The sequence below is a fragment of the Macrotis lagotis genome, chromosome 4 (assembly GCF_037893015.1).
Source record: "Macrotis lagotis isolate mMagLag1 chromosome 4, bilby.v1.9.chrom.fasta, whole genome shotgun sequence".
In the NCBI taxonomy this organism is placed as follows: domain Eukaryota; kingdom Metazoa; phylum Chordata; class Mammalia; order Peramelemorphia; family Peramelidae; genus Macrotis; species Macrotis lagotis.
In genome coordinates, this window is record NC_133661.1 from 272,057,238 (window position 1) to 272,073,896 (window position 16,659).

The 16,659-nt window shown below is 35.6% G+C and overlaps 1 protein-coding gene across 1 annotated transcript in view; it reads left to right on the forward strand.

Annotated features, from left to right (window-relative positions):
• DCAF5 (DDB1 and CUL4 associated factor 5) overlaps positions 1 to 16,659 on the forward strand; it is a 150,834-nt gene that overhangs the window by 108,304 nt on the left and 25,871 nt on the right. Inside the window, exon 7 of the mRNA XM_074236045.1 lies at positions 9,577 to 9,643. Coding sequence (XP_074092146.1) covers positions 9,577 to 9,643 — 67 coding nt within the window. The remainder of the gene's footprint in view (positions 1 to 9,576; positions 9,644 to 16,659) is intronic.

Genomic DNA, 16,659 nt, shown 5'->3' on the forward strand with positions numbered 1-16,659 from the left:
GACTAATTAGTCTCTATATGGTGTCTCTATATGGCTAGCTACATTAGATAAGAGGATAAGTCTCTTTATCAACTGAGTGATTGGGTTTCCTGCTTTCTGTATCATGTCAATAAAATAGTCTAATTATAGAATGATTATTGAATTTGAATTCTGAGATGGAATGTGCCAAATTCAAAATATGCTCCACTTTTGCTATCTCATTGCTAATGAAAGTAGAGTGATGCATGTACACAGATGTGCATCTGAACTCTTTTTTTTGGACATCTTATTCTGTTATCTACAAAGTCAAATCACATTATGTTCCAGGCTCTTTGAAAACTGCATGTGGCGCTTGATTCTAAGTGTATGAGATGAGGTAAAGAAATCCTTCCTTAGAAAGCAGTCTAGAGAGGGCAGCTAGGTGGTGCAGTGGATAGAGCACTGGCCCTGGAGTCAGCAGTACCTGAGTTCAAATCTGGCCACAGACACTTGACCTAGATGTGTGGCCTTGGGAGCAAGCCATTTAACCCCATTGCCTTGCAAAAACCTAAAAAAAGAAAGAAAACAGTCTAGAAATGGACACAAAAAAAAGCAGAGGTTTTGGTTACCATTATGTTAAATTTAATGTGTACTTTGAAAAACTTATGTAATAGAAATTGTTTCATATACAATCCTTTTCTGCTTAAATATTTGTTGATTTTAAACTTATGATAAAAAGAATTTTTGAAAAGAAATGCTTCCTTCACTGTCCATTGCAAATAGCATTGTGATTAATATTTGATTTGAATAGATGTTCAATTTATTGGCAAAGCTGATCTAGAGTCTAAAACATTTTTTTCCATTCCTATTATAATCCTGACCTGGTCCTTATAGGCAAAATGTATCAGTCTTCACTAGGTGTCAATTGGTAGTTTACTTCCCATTATTCAATATTAGGCCATACCTAAGAACATAAAGTCTGAAATTCTTAATATTCCTATGTCCACTTGGCTGTAGATGTGATGTGGCAGCTTTCCTAGTTTTCTCCCAATAGAAAAACAAAAGCAAAAAATAGTAAAATAGCCTTCTCCAAATTAGCTAATTTAAGTTGTAAATCTTTAATAACAGAAATTTATACAAATGCCATCTTTTTTCCTGACACTTTCCCAAGAAGTATTGGGGTAGTGACTTCTTTCCTCACTTAATGGGGACTATCTTCTAACTTAAGTTTTTCCATTATCTTGGAGAGACTTCTGAACCCTGGGTCAGCTATAGAAATTTATTTAAACTGTATCAGCACATATATGGATTGAGGTTGTATTTGTGACAGAAGTCATAATATAACTTGTCCACTTGTGATCAATAATTATCTGGATAATTTGCCAGAAGTTGTTTGGAGAGGGGTCCTCTGTCATCCAGATAATTTATATATGTGAATCAGATTGTGTCTGAGTTTGAATATTCCCAGTGATGTTCCACCCCAATGAAAGCATGTATTAGAAAAGTTGGTTCAATCCATCCACATTGTCTGATCCATTCTTCCTTGTGACCTACATACAGCAGGTCAGGGTTTGGTTTAGTCCATGCCCAGGTTAAATTCATGACATCAGCTTTACTGACCTACCCAGGCTACTCTGTTGGTTGCTTTCTGTGAGATGGATATCCTTTTTAAACAGCATTAGGAACAAATGAACTCAAATTTCGTTGATAATTTTAAGTAAATCCTTACTCTACATTTTTAGTGCAAGTCTATTTGTAATGCAGTGAAACTTTTTGAAAACAACTAAACTTTCTGGGTTGGGAGTGGTCTCCTTATAGATGAACAATCCTAGAACTTATTTATTTTTCAGTTTCTCACAGTCAGCAGTATTCAAAAGCATCCTGCTTTTGTTGCTGGAAGGCATCCAGCAGCTAGTCAACCATGAGCAACATAAAGTAATTCCCCTGGGTAGTTTTATTCCACAGTGTGAGAACTATACTTTGTTTGACTATACCAGCAGTAGGTCAAAACCCCCTTCTTGGAGGATTCATCCTGTCTGCAGACTGTTCCCTTATCATGAGTGAGGAAGTCGTTCTGAGAAGGAGACCTACCCATTCTAAGCATTTTCCACGTATTTTAGGAGCTATGTGATTAAAATTTGTGAGAGAGGGCATTAACTGCGTTCAGGAATTTCTTCCTTCAAAGGCAAGCTTCTGAATCAGTGATGTAAAAACTGCATGCCTTGTTCCACTATGCCACAGCCCATGCCAACTTCTGGATTGGTTCTTGTGAACAGCAGACCACAAAAGGAGGTTCTGATTATTTTCCTCCAAAAGATCAAAACTCGTTATGAAACTTCAGCTGCTTGTCATTTCAGAGTTTGTTAGTATTTTTCCCTTCAATGTAGCAATGTAGATATTGAGGAGAGGAAGGGGATGGTAAGAGTTTGAAGTCAGTCCTCAGATTTTCACATATTGCACAAATGAGATCACATGTCATTGAAGGCACTGTGTCTTTGGTTATTAAATCAAGATTTTTGTATTTATGGGACCTTAGGTTTTTCTTATATGCATGGTGTTCTTGTTGTAGTGATAATTTTCTTTGGTATTATAGCTTATCATTTATGACTCTTTCTCTACTCCCTTAATTTACCCCCTCACACTTCATCCACCTCCTTTATAATTCTTTGTGGTTTAGGGTCTGTCAGCTTTCTTTGCTCCTTATTTTTCCACATTGTGCAGAAATGTTTCACTGTATGAATTCCAAATAGGTCCCTTTAGGAGTGAAGCATTCCTTTCCCTCAATTTCTGTCCCTTCTTGTGTAGAGAAGAGTAAAAGTCCATGAGCTTCTTTAAACTGGCTGAAATTATTAGATGGGTTCCAAAATCAGGGAAGTCAAGACTCAATGTCAGACTTTCTGAACCCTTACTACTTAGCTTGCTTCTATAATTAAATATATTTAGCATGGTCCACGGCTTTGTGGGATAAACTATAGAAATGTATTGCTTGAAAGAACCTTAGAGATATCTTGTCCACCTCTCTTCTTTTAAAGATGAGAAAACTGCAGCAGAAACTATATAGTGTCCACCTCTCTTCTTTTAAAGATGAGAAAACTGTGGCAGAAACTATATAGACCAACAGTTTACAACATTCTAATTTAAGGTCAAAATAGGTATATGATTTAGACATAAAGTATGAAACCAGAGACAAATTAGTGGAAAATGGAAGAGTTTACCTGTCAGATTTATGGATAAGGAAAGAATTCAGGACAAAACAATAGATAGGGAATATTACAAGCGATAGAATGGATAATTTTGATTATATTAAATTAAAAAAGTTTTGCCCAAACAAAACCAATATGAACAATATTAGAAGGAAAACAGAAAGGGGGGGGGGATTTATTTTTTTAGCAAGTGAAAGTAAAGGTCTCATTTCTCACATACAGAGAATTTCTCACATACAGAGTTGTTAACTGATTCAGCCATTCTGTAGAGCAATTTGGAACTATACCCAGAGGGCTATCTACGTCTGTATCCCAAAGAGAGCAAAGAAGGAAAGGAAAATTATTTATAGTATACAAAAAAAAATTTTGTGTGGCAAAGAATTGGAAACTTGAGTGGGATTTCTTATCAATGGAATACTTTTGTGCTATAAGAAATGAGGGGAGTATTGCAGAAAAACCTGAAAAGACTGACTTATGAACTATTATAAAGTGAAATGAACAGAACCTGGTTCTGTATACAGTAACAGCAATACTGTATGATTATCAACTATGAATGACTTGAATTACAATGATCCAAGATAATTTCACAGGACTCATGAAAAATACTATTCACTCCCAGAAAAAGAACGGATGGAGTGTGACTACAGATCAAAACATTCACTTTATTTTTTGTATGGTTTTTGTCTGTTTTCTTTCATAATATGACATACGGAAAAATGTTTTGCATAATTGCACATGTATAACCTATATTAAATTGGTTACCGTCTGAGGGAGGGGGAGGAGAAGGAGGGAGAGAATTTGGAATTCAAATTTTTTTTAAGAAAGATTTCATTTATTTTGAATTTTACAATTTTCCCCTAATCTTGCTTCCCTCCCCCCACCCCCCGCAAAAGAAATTCAAAATTTTTTTAAAAGGTCAAAAATTGTTTTTACATGAAATTGGAAAAAACTACTCTATAAAAAGATGAGGAAACTGAATTTTGTGGATTCAAACCTTATGTGTAATGACTTTCTTTTTAATTAAAAAAATTATTGATGTGTCTTTTGTTTTCAAAAATCATTTGCTTTTCCCAATGTAACTATTGTCCCTCTCCCTCTCAGAGAACCATCCCTTATAATAAAAGAAGAAAAAGAGTTCAGCACAATTGACCAACAAATCAAAGAAGTCTGACAATGTTCTACACCATTAGTACCCCATCTTCACAAAGTGTGGGGGCTGTATTCTCATATCTCTTCTTTGTCAAGCAACTTCAACTATAATTTCCCAGCATCTGGTTTTGGTTGTTTTAGGTTATTGTAGTCAGTTTATTTTATTTTCCTGGTTCTCCTCAATTTCCTTTGTATTAGCTCATGTACCTTTTCTTGTTTCTCTTTATTCATAATAATCACCATTTTTACAGCACAGTAATATTTATTATCTTACATTTGTGTATTAACAACTTGTTTTTCTGCTTCCCAGTTGATGGCCATCCACTTTGTTTCCAATTCTACAGAATTGTTACTAATATTTTGGTATATATTAAGCTTTTGCTTTTACCCTTGACCTCTGCAGGAGCCTACCTGTGGAAACTCTCTAGGACAGATGGTATGGACCTTAAAGCTACTTTCTAAGCCTAGTTCCAAATTACTTTCTAGAATGACTGGAATAAGTCCCTGCCCTATTATTGTTATATTTAGTGTTCCCATGTTTTCACAGCTCTCTCATTTTTGTAAATCTTTAATTTTTTTAATTTTTCAATTAGCAATCTTTATTTTTTCCTCAGCACTCCCAAATAATAAGAGAAAAACAAACCTACTGTAGTAAATATGTTTAGCTAAGCAAAACAAATTCAGGCCTCATTCTGTGTCTTGAATCTATCACTTTTCTAGCTGAAAGTTGATAACCTAATTCATTACCTATATAATAATTGGTTCTTGCATTGGTCAGAGTTTTGAAGTCTATCAAGAATTAGTTTTTATATAATTATTATTATTATATAATTAATATGTATTATTATATACATTTATCTCCAAATTGAGCTTGCCTTAGTTCTTAATAATTCATATAAGGCTTCCCAGATTTCTCTGAAATGATACCTTTTGTCATTTCTTATGATACAATAATATTCCGTTACATTAATTTAACATAATTTGTTAAGCCATTCCTCAGTTGTTGAGCATCCCCTTAGTTTTTAGGCCTTTGTCATTACAAAAAAAGAGATTCTATTTAGAGATTCATCTGTCTTTGATCTCTGAGGTATCAAAGGAAATACTGTTTACTTACTTTTCAGAAATAGTTCTCAATTGCTTTTAAGAAATATCGGACCAGTTTACAACTCTGCCAACAGTACATTCATGTGATTTTTTACCCCTCCCCCCAGGCAACTCCTTCAACATTCGTCATTTTCTGTTTTTGTCATTTTTGACAAAATGGCATAAGCAACCTCAGGGTTGCTTTAATGTGCATTTCCAATTATTAGTCATTTGAAATATTTTTATTCAGATAAAATTTTAAAGTCCTTGCAATTTTAAAATAGGTGTAGTAGAAAACATTTTCACAAAAATAAAGTGTTATAAGCAATACTAAAATATGCATTGCACTATTTTATAAATCAAACCTATAACCAAAACTTAGAGTTCCACATTCACAGCCTACAAACTGTTTCTATTGGAATAAAATAAAGCCAAACTTATCTTCTTGTCCATGGCAGATAGGCTCCTTAAACATTTAACCATTAATCAAAATCCATGTAAGACTTGCAAAATGAAAAAAAAAACTAAACATTTTCAATAAGATATATGTTGGTTCCACCTGAAGCTACTATCGAATTGAAAGAATCATGACAAATATTTAGAAATAAATTTGGAGTGTATGAGATGTATGAATAATGTATAGAATAATAATATACAGAATATATTTAGACTGTATTTAGAAATGCCTAGATTTTTTAAATAAGAATTGTTACTATCAGTAAGATAAATGTTGGTGCTACCTTCAGCTACTATGGATATAGTTGAAATAATGCTTGATGATTGATTAGCAACACAGGTTTCAGGCCAAGTCCAAATTAGAAATAGATCAAAATATTGTTTTGTCCATTCTCAATGAGAAGACCTCACTTTTTAATGATAGAAACTTGATTTTTTGTGGATCTTTATGTGACTCACCCTTCTAGTTTCTGATCTTAATCTGAAACATGAACTACATCCAAATTCCCCACGGATCCTCACTTTTCACTGATATTTATGGACTGATCTTTCATCTCCATTAATTTAGAGTTCATTATAGTTCTTCCATATACCCTATTTTCATTTAAAAATAAAATCTATTGTATTAAGAATTTCCTGATATGACATTGTCATCATTCTGTTTGCTTAAGTGACATCTTTCCTAACAACAGTTTCAACAACTTTTTTGTAGGTGTAACCAAAATAAATATCTTTACATTTGTTACTTCATCCATTTGCAATGCAAAATAGGAAGGTCTTAGTTTTTCAGTTAATTGATTGCAAAGGTCTAAAGGCATATGGACCATGCACCTGCCCACTGTATTACTGATCAACTCTTATCAATAGTAGCTTCAGGTGGCATCTTACTGAATAATCCTTTTTTTGTTTTTTTCATTTTTCAAGTCCTTAATCCTTTTGATGTTTCAGTCATTATTTTTGGAAATTCATTTTTGCTTATTAAAAGAATCTTATTTTCTTTGCAAAAATTCTTTTTTCTTACCCACTTATTCCAGATAATACATTCTTGAGATTTCAGTGGAGATCTCAGTGTCTTAAAATTCATGCTATATCTGCTGCTACAGCTTCTATACAAAGAGAGTACAGTAGTTTTCCCTCTCCATAAATAACAATATTCATGAATCTCAATTCAGATTGTCTGGATTTGAGTTTTTTACTCCATGTTTCTTTATTTTCATTACTGTCTTTTTTCTCTTTGTTTTAGTTACTCCAGCAGGTTTTCTCCTCAAGCCAATTCTACATTTATTTCTGTTAATGGGAAATTATTTTACATTGAAAATTTTGAGAAAATCAAATGAGAAAAACTTAAATTTAGTTATTGAAAATGAGGGTGTTAAACCAGATGAGTTCCAATGTTTGTTTCAGCTGTTAAATCTATGATACTATGAAAATTTGGAATGATTATTTATAACCATTCTTGAGTTATTTCACTTGTTCAAAAGTTCCAGTTTGGGTAAGAGGGGAACTAACATTGTGTTATGATAATTATATATGATACGTTTAACTACATAATAGATATTTTGGTACTTCCATATAAGGTTTATTCAACTTCAGGTTTAAGCACTAAATGTTTAAATGCATCAATTAGTACAATATCATTCTTGTGTCATCAGTATATTCTGCTGATAATGATGACAGATCATACACATAGACTGTACTTCAAATGTGACCTCATTTGAAGCACATTGTATTAAATAATTACTGCAGTTCTAGTCATTGTTAGCGTGAATTTGTTTTGTTAGTGTTATTTTATACCCAATTCTGATCATTGCTTCATACTTCTTTGGAGTAAAGGTAGGTATAATTTCACTTTGGTGAAATTCCACTTTAGACCAAATTACTAAGTATCTTTGGGTGGTTATTTTCAACTTTAAAAATGTATCCTAGAGGGGATGGCTAGGTGGTGCAGTGGATAGAGCACCAGCCCTGGAATCAGGAGTACCTGAGTTGAAATCCAGCCTCAGACACCTGATAATTACCTAGCTGTGTGGCCTTGGGCAAGCCGCTTAACCCCATTGCCTTGAGAAACAAAACTGTATCCTAGGGCCAGCTAGGTGATGTAGTAGATAGAGCACTGGCCCTGGAGTCAGGAGGACTGAGTTAAAATCCAGCCTCAGACACTTGATATATTATTACCTAGCTATTTGACCTTGGACAAGTCATTTAACCCCATTGCTTTGCAAAACACAAAAAAAAATCTTTCCCTGTTTCCCTAGGGTCTTCTAAGAAATAAACAATTTTAAAAATAGCAATAAATATTACCTAGTGATGTTTTTCAACAGAAATATCCTTAGAAAATTTTGGATTTTGAAATTTCCTGGGGAAATAAATGGAGCTAAATGAATTGGAGTGGAAAATACCGGTAATTTCAATTTAAAGCAAAGATTCCTATTTTTAAAATATGTACCTTATCCTGAATTGCTTGTTCGTTGACACTGAAAAGTATTTTGAGAATAGAAGGTACTTAATGACATATTTATGGCATTGGTCAGTGCCTCTGAAATAGCCTTTTACCTGTGGCAGACAGTTATTGTGACAGAATATTTGAGAATGACCAAAGGTAAATGTTGAAGTTGTCACAAATTAAACTGTATCTGTACTTTTGAATAATATAATAATATTTATCTATATATTCATATTGCCAGGTTAACAGCCACAGCTTATTCCACACTGACAGGGTGTTCGTTTCAATTCAGTGAACATGTATTCTGCAGAGAGAAGTGTGCTTAGTACTGATCACAATACCAAATTTTGCTATTGATGCATTTGAATGTGAAGTGCATAAACTTGAAGTTAAATAAACTTCATATAAAAATACTATATATTTGTTATCTAGTTAAAATACCACAATTATAATAAATATTATACCATTAAATACCATAATATAATAAATATATTTCTCAACACCATGCACTTGAATAAGTGCAATATAATAAGGCTCAGTTCATTTAGATATTATGTTCCAGGAACTATGAGAGGCACTGGGAATAGAGAGACAAAAAGAAAAAAGCTGTGGACCCTGACCTCAAGGAGATTACATTCTATTGGATCTTTGCCTTAAGTCTAGAATGCATCCTTCTTTTAAAGGATAGATAGGTAAAAGTGAATAAAGCAAAAAGCATGTGGTGATTCTGTTACAATAATACATTATAATGCATTGGTTTATATTGTTTTCTAATTTTTGACAGTAAGTAGACAGTTGTATTTTCTAATAGTGGTGTCTGCTCATGTTCAGTACCCAGATATGAAATTCTGCGAGCATTTATCCTTAAGTTAACTCTCCCCATAAAACCTTCTGATATCTTCCAATATGATCCCCTTTTAAACTAGTATTTCTGATTCGGATTTTAGTTGCTTTACACTCCATTGCATTTTATTTGTACACAAATGAAACAAACAAAACTTGGATTTAATCAGCTCCAGTCCTGGCATGCTTGCTATTCCATGTCTGATCTGACAACTAAGTGGTCTCATTGGTAGGCCATACATAGAAGGGAGCCTGGTAAAAGGCTTAAGGAAGTATCAGGCAGGTACTTCACAGTGCTATCCTCCCAGACCTTTTCCACACATTACTATTTTCTTATAAGTCAATAATTTTGAAGAATTCCTGTTTTGTATTATGTTTGATAAATGTGCATTCATCTAAAAACTTTTTTAAAGCTTATGCCATTTTGTTTTGTTCCAACAGTACATCCTTTCAGGTTCTGATGACTTCAACCTCTACATGTGGAGAATTCCTCCAGATCCTGAAGCAGGTAAGCTTTTGGCCTCAGTCTGTGGCAGATCCTGGTTAGTATTGGGACCATGAAAAGTTCTGATCACTCTTCCATTGTCAGAGTCTTGAAATTACAGTTCTGGGACAACAGGGGGAGAGCCAAGCTTATCACCATAAAGTTTTATCAAGTGGTGGTTGGTTTAGAAGGGATGGAACTGCCCGTTAATGAATTGAAAAGATAATTGCCAAATGTTAATATTACAAAATGGTTTTCAAAACTCTTTTAGGACCAAGTTTAAGGGCAGCCATGCAGTTGCTGTGGTTTAATTACTAAACAAATTACAAAAGGACTTCTACAAATTTCACATATACCACACATCCCTCTTTTTTATCATTATTCAGGAACTTAAGATACAAGTGAAGCAGTTAACTTTGAAGTGTGACCATATTTGATAATACTGCCCGGCACTCTGAAAAGTGGTTGACTGGAATTTTAAAACAAACTTTTTCCCCTTACTATTTAGTCCCAAGATTGGAAATAATCTATTTTCTGAAATGTATATTTTTTCTAGTTCCAAAAAGCTTTTAATTACCTTTAGGCTGAGATTATCTATCAATCTATCTACCTGTCTATGTCTACCTATTTATCTATTTATCTGTCTTTCTGTTTATCTCTATATCTATCTATCTATCTATCTATCTATACCAGACCTTTCATTCCATTTACCAATGAAACGGTGGACCAAGACATTGAGAAGTAAGATTTGTATGGAGTTGAAAACCCAGTGTGTATCAGACACCAGAACTTGAATCTTTCTTATTCTTTAAGACCCCATCGAAAGAAGGGGACCTTCCCCCCCACCCCGAATTGCTCATTCTTGTACAGATTCTAACACTTAAGAACAGGAAAGTGATCTAAACGAGAAGGTTGAATCTTAAATGGAATAAAGATTATGAATTTGGAGTCACAACAACCTGATTGTCTTTTAGGATATTTAACTTCTTTAATAGTTTTCTCAGAACTAAAATTTCATATCCTCCTACCCCTCCTTTTATCCAGCTAACCTTAGAACACTTGAGTTAGTGCTTTACTCCAGTTAATGATCCTTTTTCTGAGAAGCAATTTAGGAGGGCCCTTATGATGTAACCTTGGAACATCCAAAGACCCTATTTTCTGCTGGGTCCAAGAGCAATATAAAGGCAGCAGCTTTGGAATAAGGAAGACTGTAATTAATATGTACAGCAGTGTGATCCTGGACAAGTCATTTAACTTCTCAGTGTTCTAGTTAATTCTTTGCAAGACAAAGTGCCAATTGGCATTGGGTAGAAGGACTTTATGCATCCTTGAGTTCTAACTACCAAAGAAATTGCAGTTCCAATACCTATCCCAGTCTGTCATATAGCTGTATGACCATAGACAAGTCACTTCTCTGCCCCGAGGCAACTCTTAAATCTAAATTATCTATGAGTTAGTGATCTAGTAAGAACTACCTTTCACATACTTCCACATCCTGGTCTTTGCATAGGTATAAGTCCAAGACTAGAGGCTTTATAGATTTCAAACCAACAGTTATTCCATATCCCAAATAAGTTAGGGATGCCTCTTTTCCTCTGTATTCTAAACAAGTCTGAATAGCCCCAGGCTGGGCTATTATTATTTCAGAGTGCTCAGTTCACAGATGATAAGGGGGTCAGGAGAGACTGCAGAGGTCTCTCTGCTATCTGTCTCTAAGACAGGACTCTGTTGCTTTGCCTATCCTCAGATCCCTGTCTCAGGAAGAGGAGCTTTGCTGCCATAGTGCAGTCCAGGGCAGAGGGGAGGGCTTGTGGTCCATCCACAGACCAGATTTGCATTAATAATGCTCTGAGAGGATAGTGGGTTTTTTGGGGGTTTTTTATATCATTTTATAAGGGACTAAAACTTTTTATACTAAAAAAATCACATATTTTCAAATATTAGGTAGAAATAAAAAAAAGAATTATATGCAATGTAGTTATTATATTCAGCTTTTTAAAAATCATAATAAATTCATAATATTACTTTCAGAGCTTTCTGTTCTTTTCTATGCAGTTTTGAAAATACTTTTAGTGTACCTCCTTTATTCTTTTTGGGAATAATACAGGTTTTTTCTTTAAAGTCCTTTTTATTATTTTTTTCTCCTTACTGCAATAGTCTTGTTTTAAAGGTAAACATAGGGGCAGCTAGGTGGTGTAGTGGATAAAGCACCGGCCTTGGAGTCAGGAGTACTTGGGTTCAAATCCAGTCTCAGACACTTAACAATTACCTAGCTGTGTGGCCTTGGGCAAGCCACTTAACCCCATTTGCCTTGCAAAAAAAAAAAAACCAACCTAAACCCCCCCCCCAAAGGTAAACATAATGCCACCCCCTCCAAAGATAGAGAAACCTCAAGAAAAATTGAATGAGAAAAAAAAAGTGTGGTTCAGTCACTATTCAGATACCATCAGCTCCATCTTTGGGATGGATCACATTCTTTATCATAAGTCCATCAGAAAAATTGCTTAAATTTTTTTCCTACATTTGCTTTTACTAGGTGTGTTTCCATCCATCCTATTCCTCTCCACTCCCATTTAGTCTGTTCTCTTTCTCCTTTTACCCTATACTTCCTCAAAAGTGTGTTTTATCTGACTGCCCTCTCCTGTGATTTTCCCTCTCTTCTATCACCTACACTCTCTCCCTCTCCCTGTCCCCTTTCTCCCATCCCTTTCCTCTAGGGTAAGATAGATTTCTATATCCTGTTGATTTCCATTCTGAGTCACCTCTGATGAGAATGAAGACTCACTCATTCGCCTTCCACCTTCCACTGCATTGCAAAAGCTTTTTCTTGAAATAATTTGGCCAAGTCTACCTCTCCTTTCCCTTTCTCCCTGTACATTCCTTTCTCCCACATTAACTCCATCTTTAATAATATATTAGACCATTATATTCAGCTCCTTTCCATGCCTTATCTGTATATGGTTCTTCTAAACTGCTCCTATAAATGAGAAGGTTCATATGAATTATCAGTATCTTCTTCCCATGCAGGAATGCACACAGTTCAGCATCATTAAATCTCTCAAAATTATTCCTTCCCATCCACCTCCCTATGCTTCACCTGAGTTCTGTACTTAAAGGTCAAACTTGCTGTTAAGCTCTGGTCATTTCAACTGGAAAGTTTGAAAGTCCCCTATTTCATTGGATGTTCCATCTTTTCCCCTGAAAGAGAATATTCAGTTTTACTAGGTAGTTGATTCTCGGTTGTAATCCAAGCTCTTTTGCCTTCCAGGATATCATATCCCAAGCCCTATGAGCCTTTAATGTAGAAGCTGCCAAATCTTGTGTTGTTATAACTGTAGCTCCATGATATTTGAATTGTTTCTTTCTGGTTGCTTGTAATATTTTCTCCTTGACTTGAGAGTTGTGGAATTTGGTTATGATGTTCCTGGCATTTTGGGATCTCTTTCAGAAGGTGATTTGTAGATTCCCTCAATTTCTATTTTACCCTCTGCTCCTAGGATATTAAGGGCAATTTTCCTGGAGAATTTCTTGAAAAACGAAGTCTAGGTTCTTTTCCTGGTCATGACTTGCAGGAAGTCCAGTAGTTTTTTTTTTTTAGGATTCTTTTTTTTGCAAGGCAATGGGGTTAAGTGGCTTGCCCAAGGCCACACAGCTAGGTAATTATTAAGTATCTAAGGCCGGATTTGAACTCAGGTGCTCTATCCACTGTGCCGCCTAGCTGCCCCAAGTCCAGTAATTTTTAAATTGTCTCTCCTGGATCTATTTTCCAGGTCAGTTGTTTTTCTTTTTTTTTTTTTTTCAGTTGTTTTTCCAGTGAGACATTTCATATTTACTTCTAGTTTTTCATTCTTTTGGTTTTGTTTTATTATTTCTTGATTTCTCCCAGTCATCGGCTTCCCTTAGCTCCATTCTGCAATTGAAGGAATTATTTTTTTCTTTTGCGTCAACTTTTCCATCTGTCCATTTCTGCTTTTTAATTATTCTTCTCCTCATGGACCTTTAGGACTGCTTTTTCCATTTGACCGAAACTAGTTTTTAAGATGTTATTTTCTTCAGTATTTTTTTTTTTTTGGTATCTCCTTCACCAAGCTGCTTACTTGGTTTTCATGATTTTCCTGCATTGCATTTATTTTTCTTCCCACATTTTCCTCTACCTCCCTTACTTGATTTTCACAGTCTCTTTGGGCTCTTCCATAATCTGAAACCATTTCCTCTTTCTCTTGGAAGTTTTAGATACAGAAGCTTTGACTTTGCTACCTTCTGAGTGTATATTTTGATCCTCCATGGAGCCAAAGAGATTCTTTTTCTTCTGTTGTTTGCTCATTTCCCCAGTCTGTGACTTGATTTAATTCTTCGTTAAGGTGGGACTCTGCTTCCAGGGTGGAGGAAGACACTCTCCTAAGCTTTTCAGGGTTTTTTCAGTTGTTTCCTCTACCCCATTCTCCCCACTTGTGGGATTTTATGAGAGGTTCTGCTTGCTCTCCTGCCTGTGCTCTGGTCTGTAGATGACCACAAGCCCTCCCCTCTGCCCTGGGCTGCAAAGCTCCTCTTCCTGAGACAGGGATCTGAGGATGGGCAAAGCCACAGAGTCCTGCCTTAAGAGATAGATAGCAGAGAGACCTCTGCAGTCTCTCCTGACCCCCTTACCGTCTGTGAACTGAGTGCTCTGAAAGCACCTGCCAGGTGGCTCCACAGGCCTGCTTCCAGTTTCTGGGACTAGTGGGTTCCATGCTCACTGTAGTGCGGCAGTTTTCCTGCTGACTTTCCAAGCTGTCCTTAACAATCCCTGAACTGAGAAGTCTGGAAACTCCCTCTGCTGTCACGGACCCAGGTGCCTTCAGAGACCCAGGAGTCCTGTGGGCTGTTGTAGATGACTGGAGTTGATTTGCTTTGGCACAGATCTTCCAATATGTCTTGACTGGAAAATGTTTTACTTGGTCTTTCTGTGGGTTCTGCCACTCTAGAATTTGGTTAGCGTCATTATTTAGAGTTTAAAGAGTCATTTGGAGTGGTACTGGGGAGAGCTTTTGGGATTTCCTGCCTTTTCTCCACCATCTTGGCTCCACCCCCTCTGTACATTTTTCTATGTCTAGAAATATATGTCTAGCTCTGTATCCCAAGTCCATCCTTCCTTTGTCAGGAAGTAGATAGCATGTGTCCTCAGACCTCTAAAGACATGACTGGCTCATTGCACTGATCAAGTACTTGAGCAATTGTTTTTCTTTATAGTATTGTTTTGTATAAATTATTCTGATTCTCCTTACTTCACTGTGCTTTAGTTCATGCAAAACTTCCCAAATTTTTCTGAAATTCCCATGTAAGGAACCCTTTTCCTATTTTTAAATTAATGTTTTATAAGCTTATCACCTAGGAAATAATTTTTCTTGAGTGCCATCCTGTGCTATTGTGCTTCTATTTATAAATCATCCTAACAAGGACAAAATTGTTGCATTTTAGTGATGGAAAAAAACACTTTTTCATATCCAAGTTATATAGAAAGCTTCATGTAAATTATCCCAAGCAAAGTTTGAAGAAACATGATTTCAAGAGGCATTTAACATTAAAAAAGAGAACATTTTTATATGCTAAGTAGAACAAATAAGAAGTAACCCATAAATACATATTGCATACATCTTCCTTTTAAAAATATGTCTAAAATATTTAATGTTATTTTCAAAGTTTGCCTTTCTTTTTCTTTTGGACTTCTCTTTTCTTCTGTGCATTTAAAAATAATTCTTTGATGACTCTTTTGTTTTCTTTCTGATCATACTACCTGCTACCCCTTAAATTTTCTCCCATAGCAAAAAAAAAGAAAAAAGAAAAGCACAATCTTTATGACAAATAAATATAGTTAAGCAGAACAAAAGTTTTCCAGGTTACCTACTCTCCACTACATGTATTTTGCAAATCCAGTGACAATGGCTTTCATACTATTCTTTGAACACTTCACTGTATCTCCAGGTGCCAGGGATTTTCACTGGCTGCCCTCCTAGTCTCAAATTCTCTCTTCTCCTCTCTGTGTCCTAGATTCTCTTAACTTCCTTCAGGGATTGGCTGAAATTCCATCTTCTGCAAAAAGCCTTTCTTGATCTCCCTTAATAATAATAGGGACTGGGGCGGCTAGGTGGTGCAGTGGATAGAGCACCAGCCTTGGAGTCAGGAGTACCTGAGTTCAAATCTGGCCTCAGACACTTAATAATTACCTAGCCATGTGGCCTTGGACAAGCCACTTTAGCCCCATTGCCTTGAAAAAAAAATCTAAAAAAAATAATAATAGGAACTTTCCTCTTAAGTTGTCTCCTTTATATCTTGTCTGTACCCAGTTGTCTGCATGTTATCTCCCCCATTAGACTATATCTTCTTGAGAACAGGTATTGGGGTTTTTGTTAAGCCCTTCTTTAAGCACCTCCAGCCATTTATATTTAATAAATGCATGTATACTTGATTTGACTTATTGACTTAACTTTATACCAAGAATGGAGGGCTGGTTCAATATTAAGAAAAATATGAGGGGCAGCTAGATGGCTTAGTGGATTAAGTACTGGCCTTGGAGTCAGGAGTACCTGGGTTCAAATCCGGTCTCAGACACTTTACCTAGCTGTGTGGCCTTGGGCAAGCCACTTAACCCCATTTGCCTTGCAAAAACCTAAAAGAAAAATATGAAAACAATAAAAAAAATAGGTAGTAGCCAGATTATGAAGTGCTTTAAAAACCAAGTAAAAAAAATTTAATTTAATCTAGGTGTAATAGGAAACCACTGGAGTTTATATAGAGTAGAGATTTAACATAATCAGAGTTGCATTTTATGAAGATTACTTTGATAGTTGTCAGGAAGATGAACTGGGGGTGAAGAGAGATTTGAGGTGGCAGGGAGACTATTGCAAAGGTCCAGATGTGGGATAATGAAGATCTGCGCCAGAGTGATACCATTGTCAGCGGAGAGGAGGAGGCATATGTAAGAGATTAATGAGGGTAGAATCAACAGGTCTTGTCAGCAGATTGGATAAGAGGATGAGAGTGAGGTATCAAGGATGATAGCC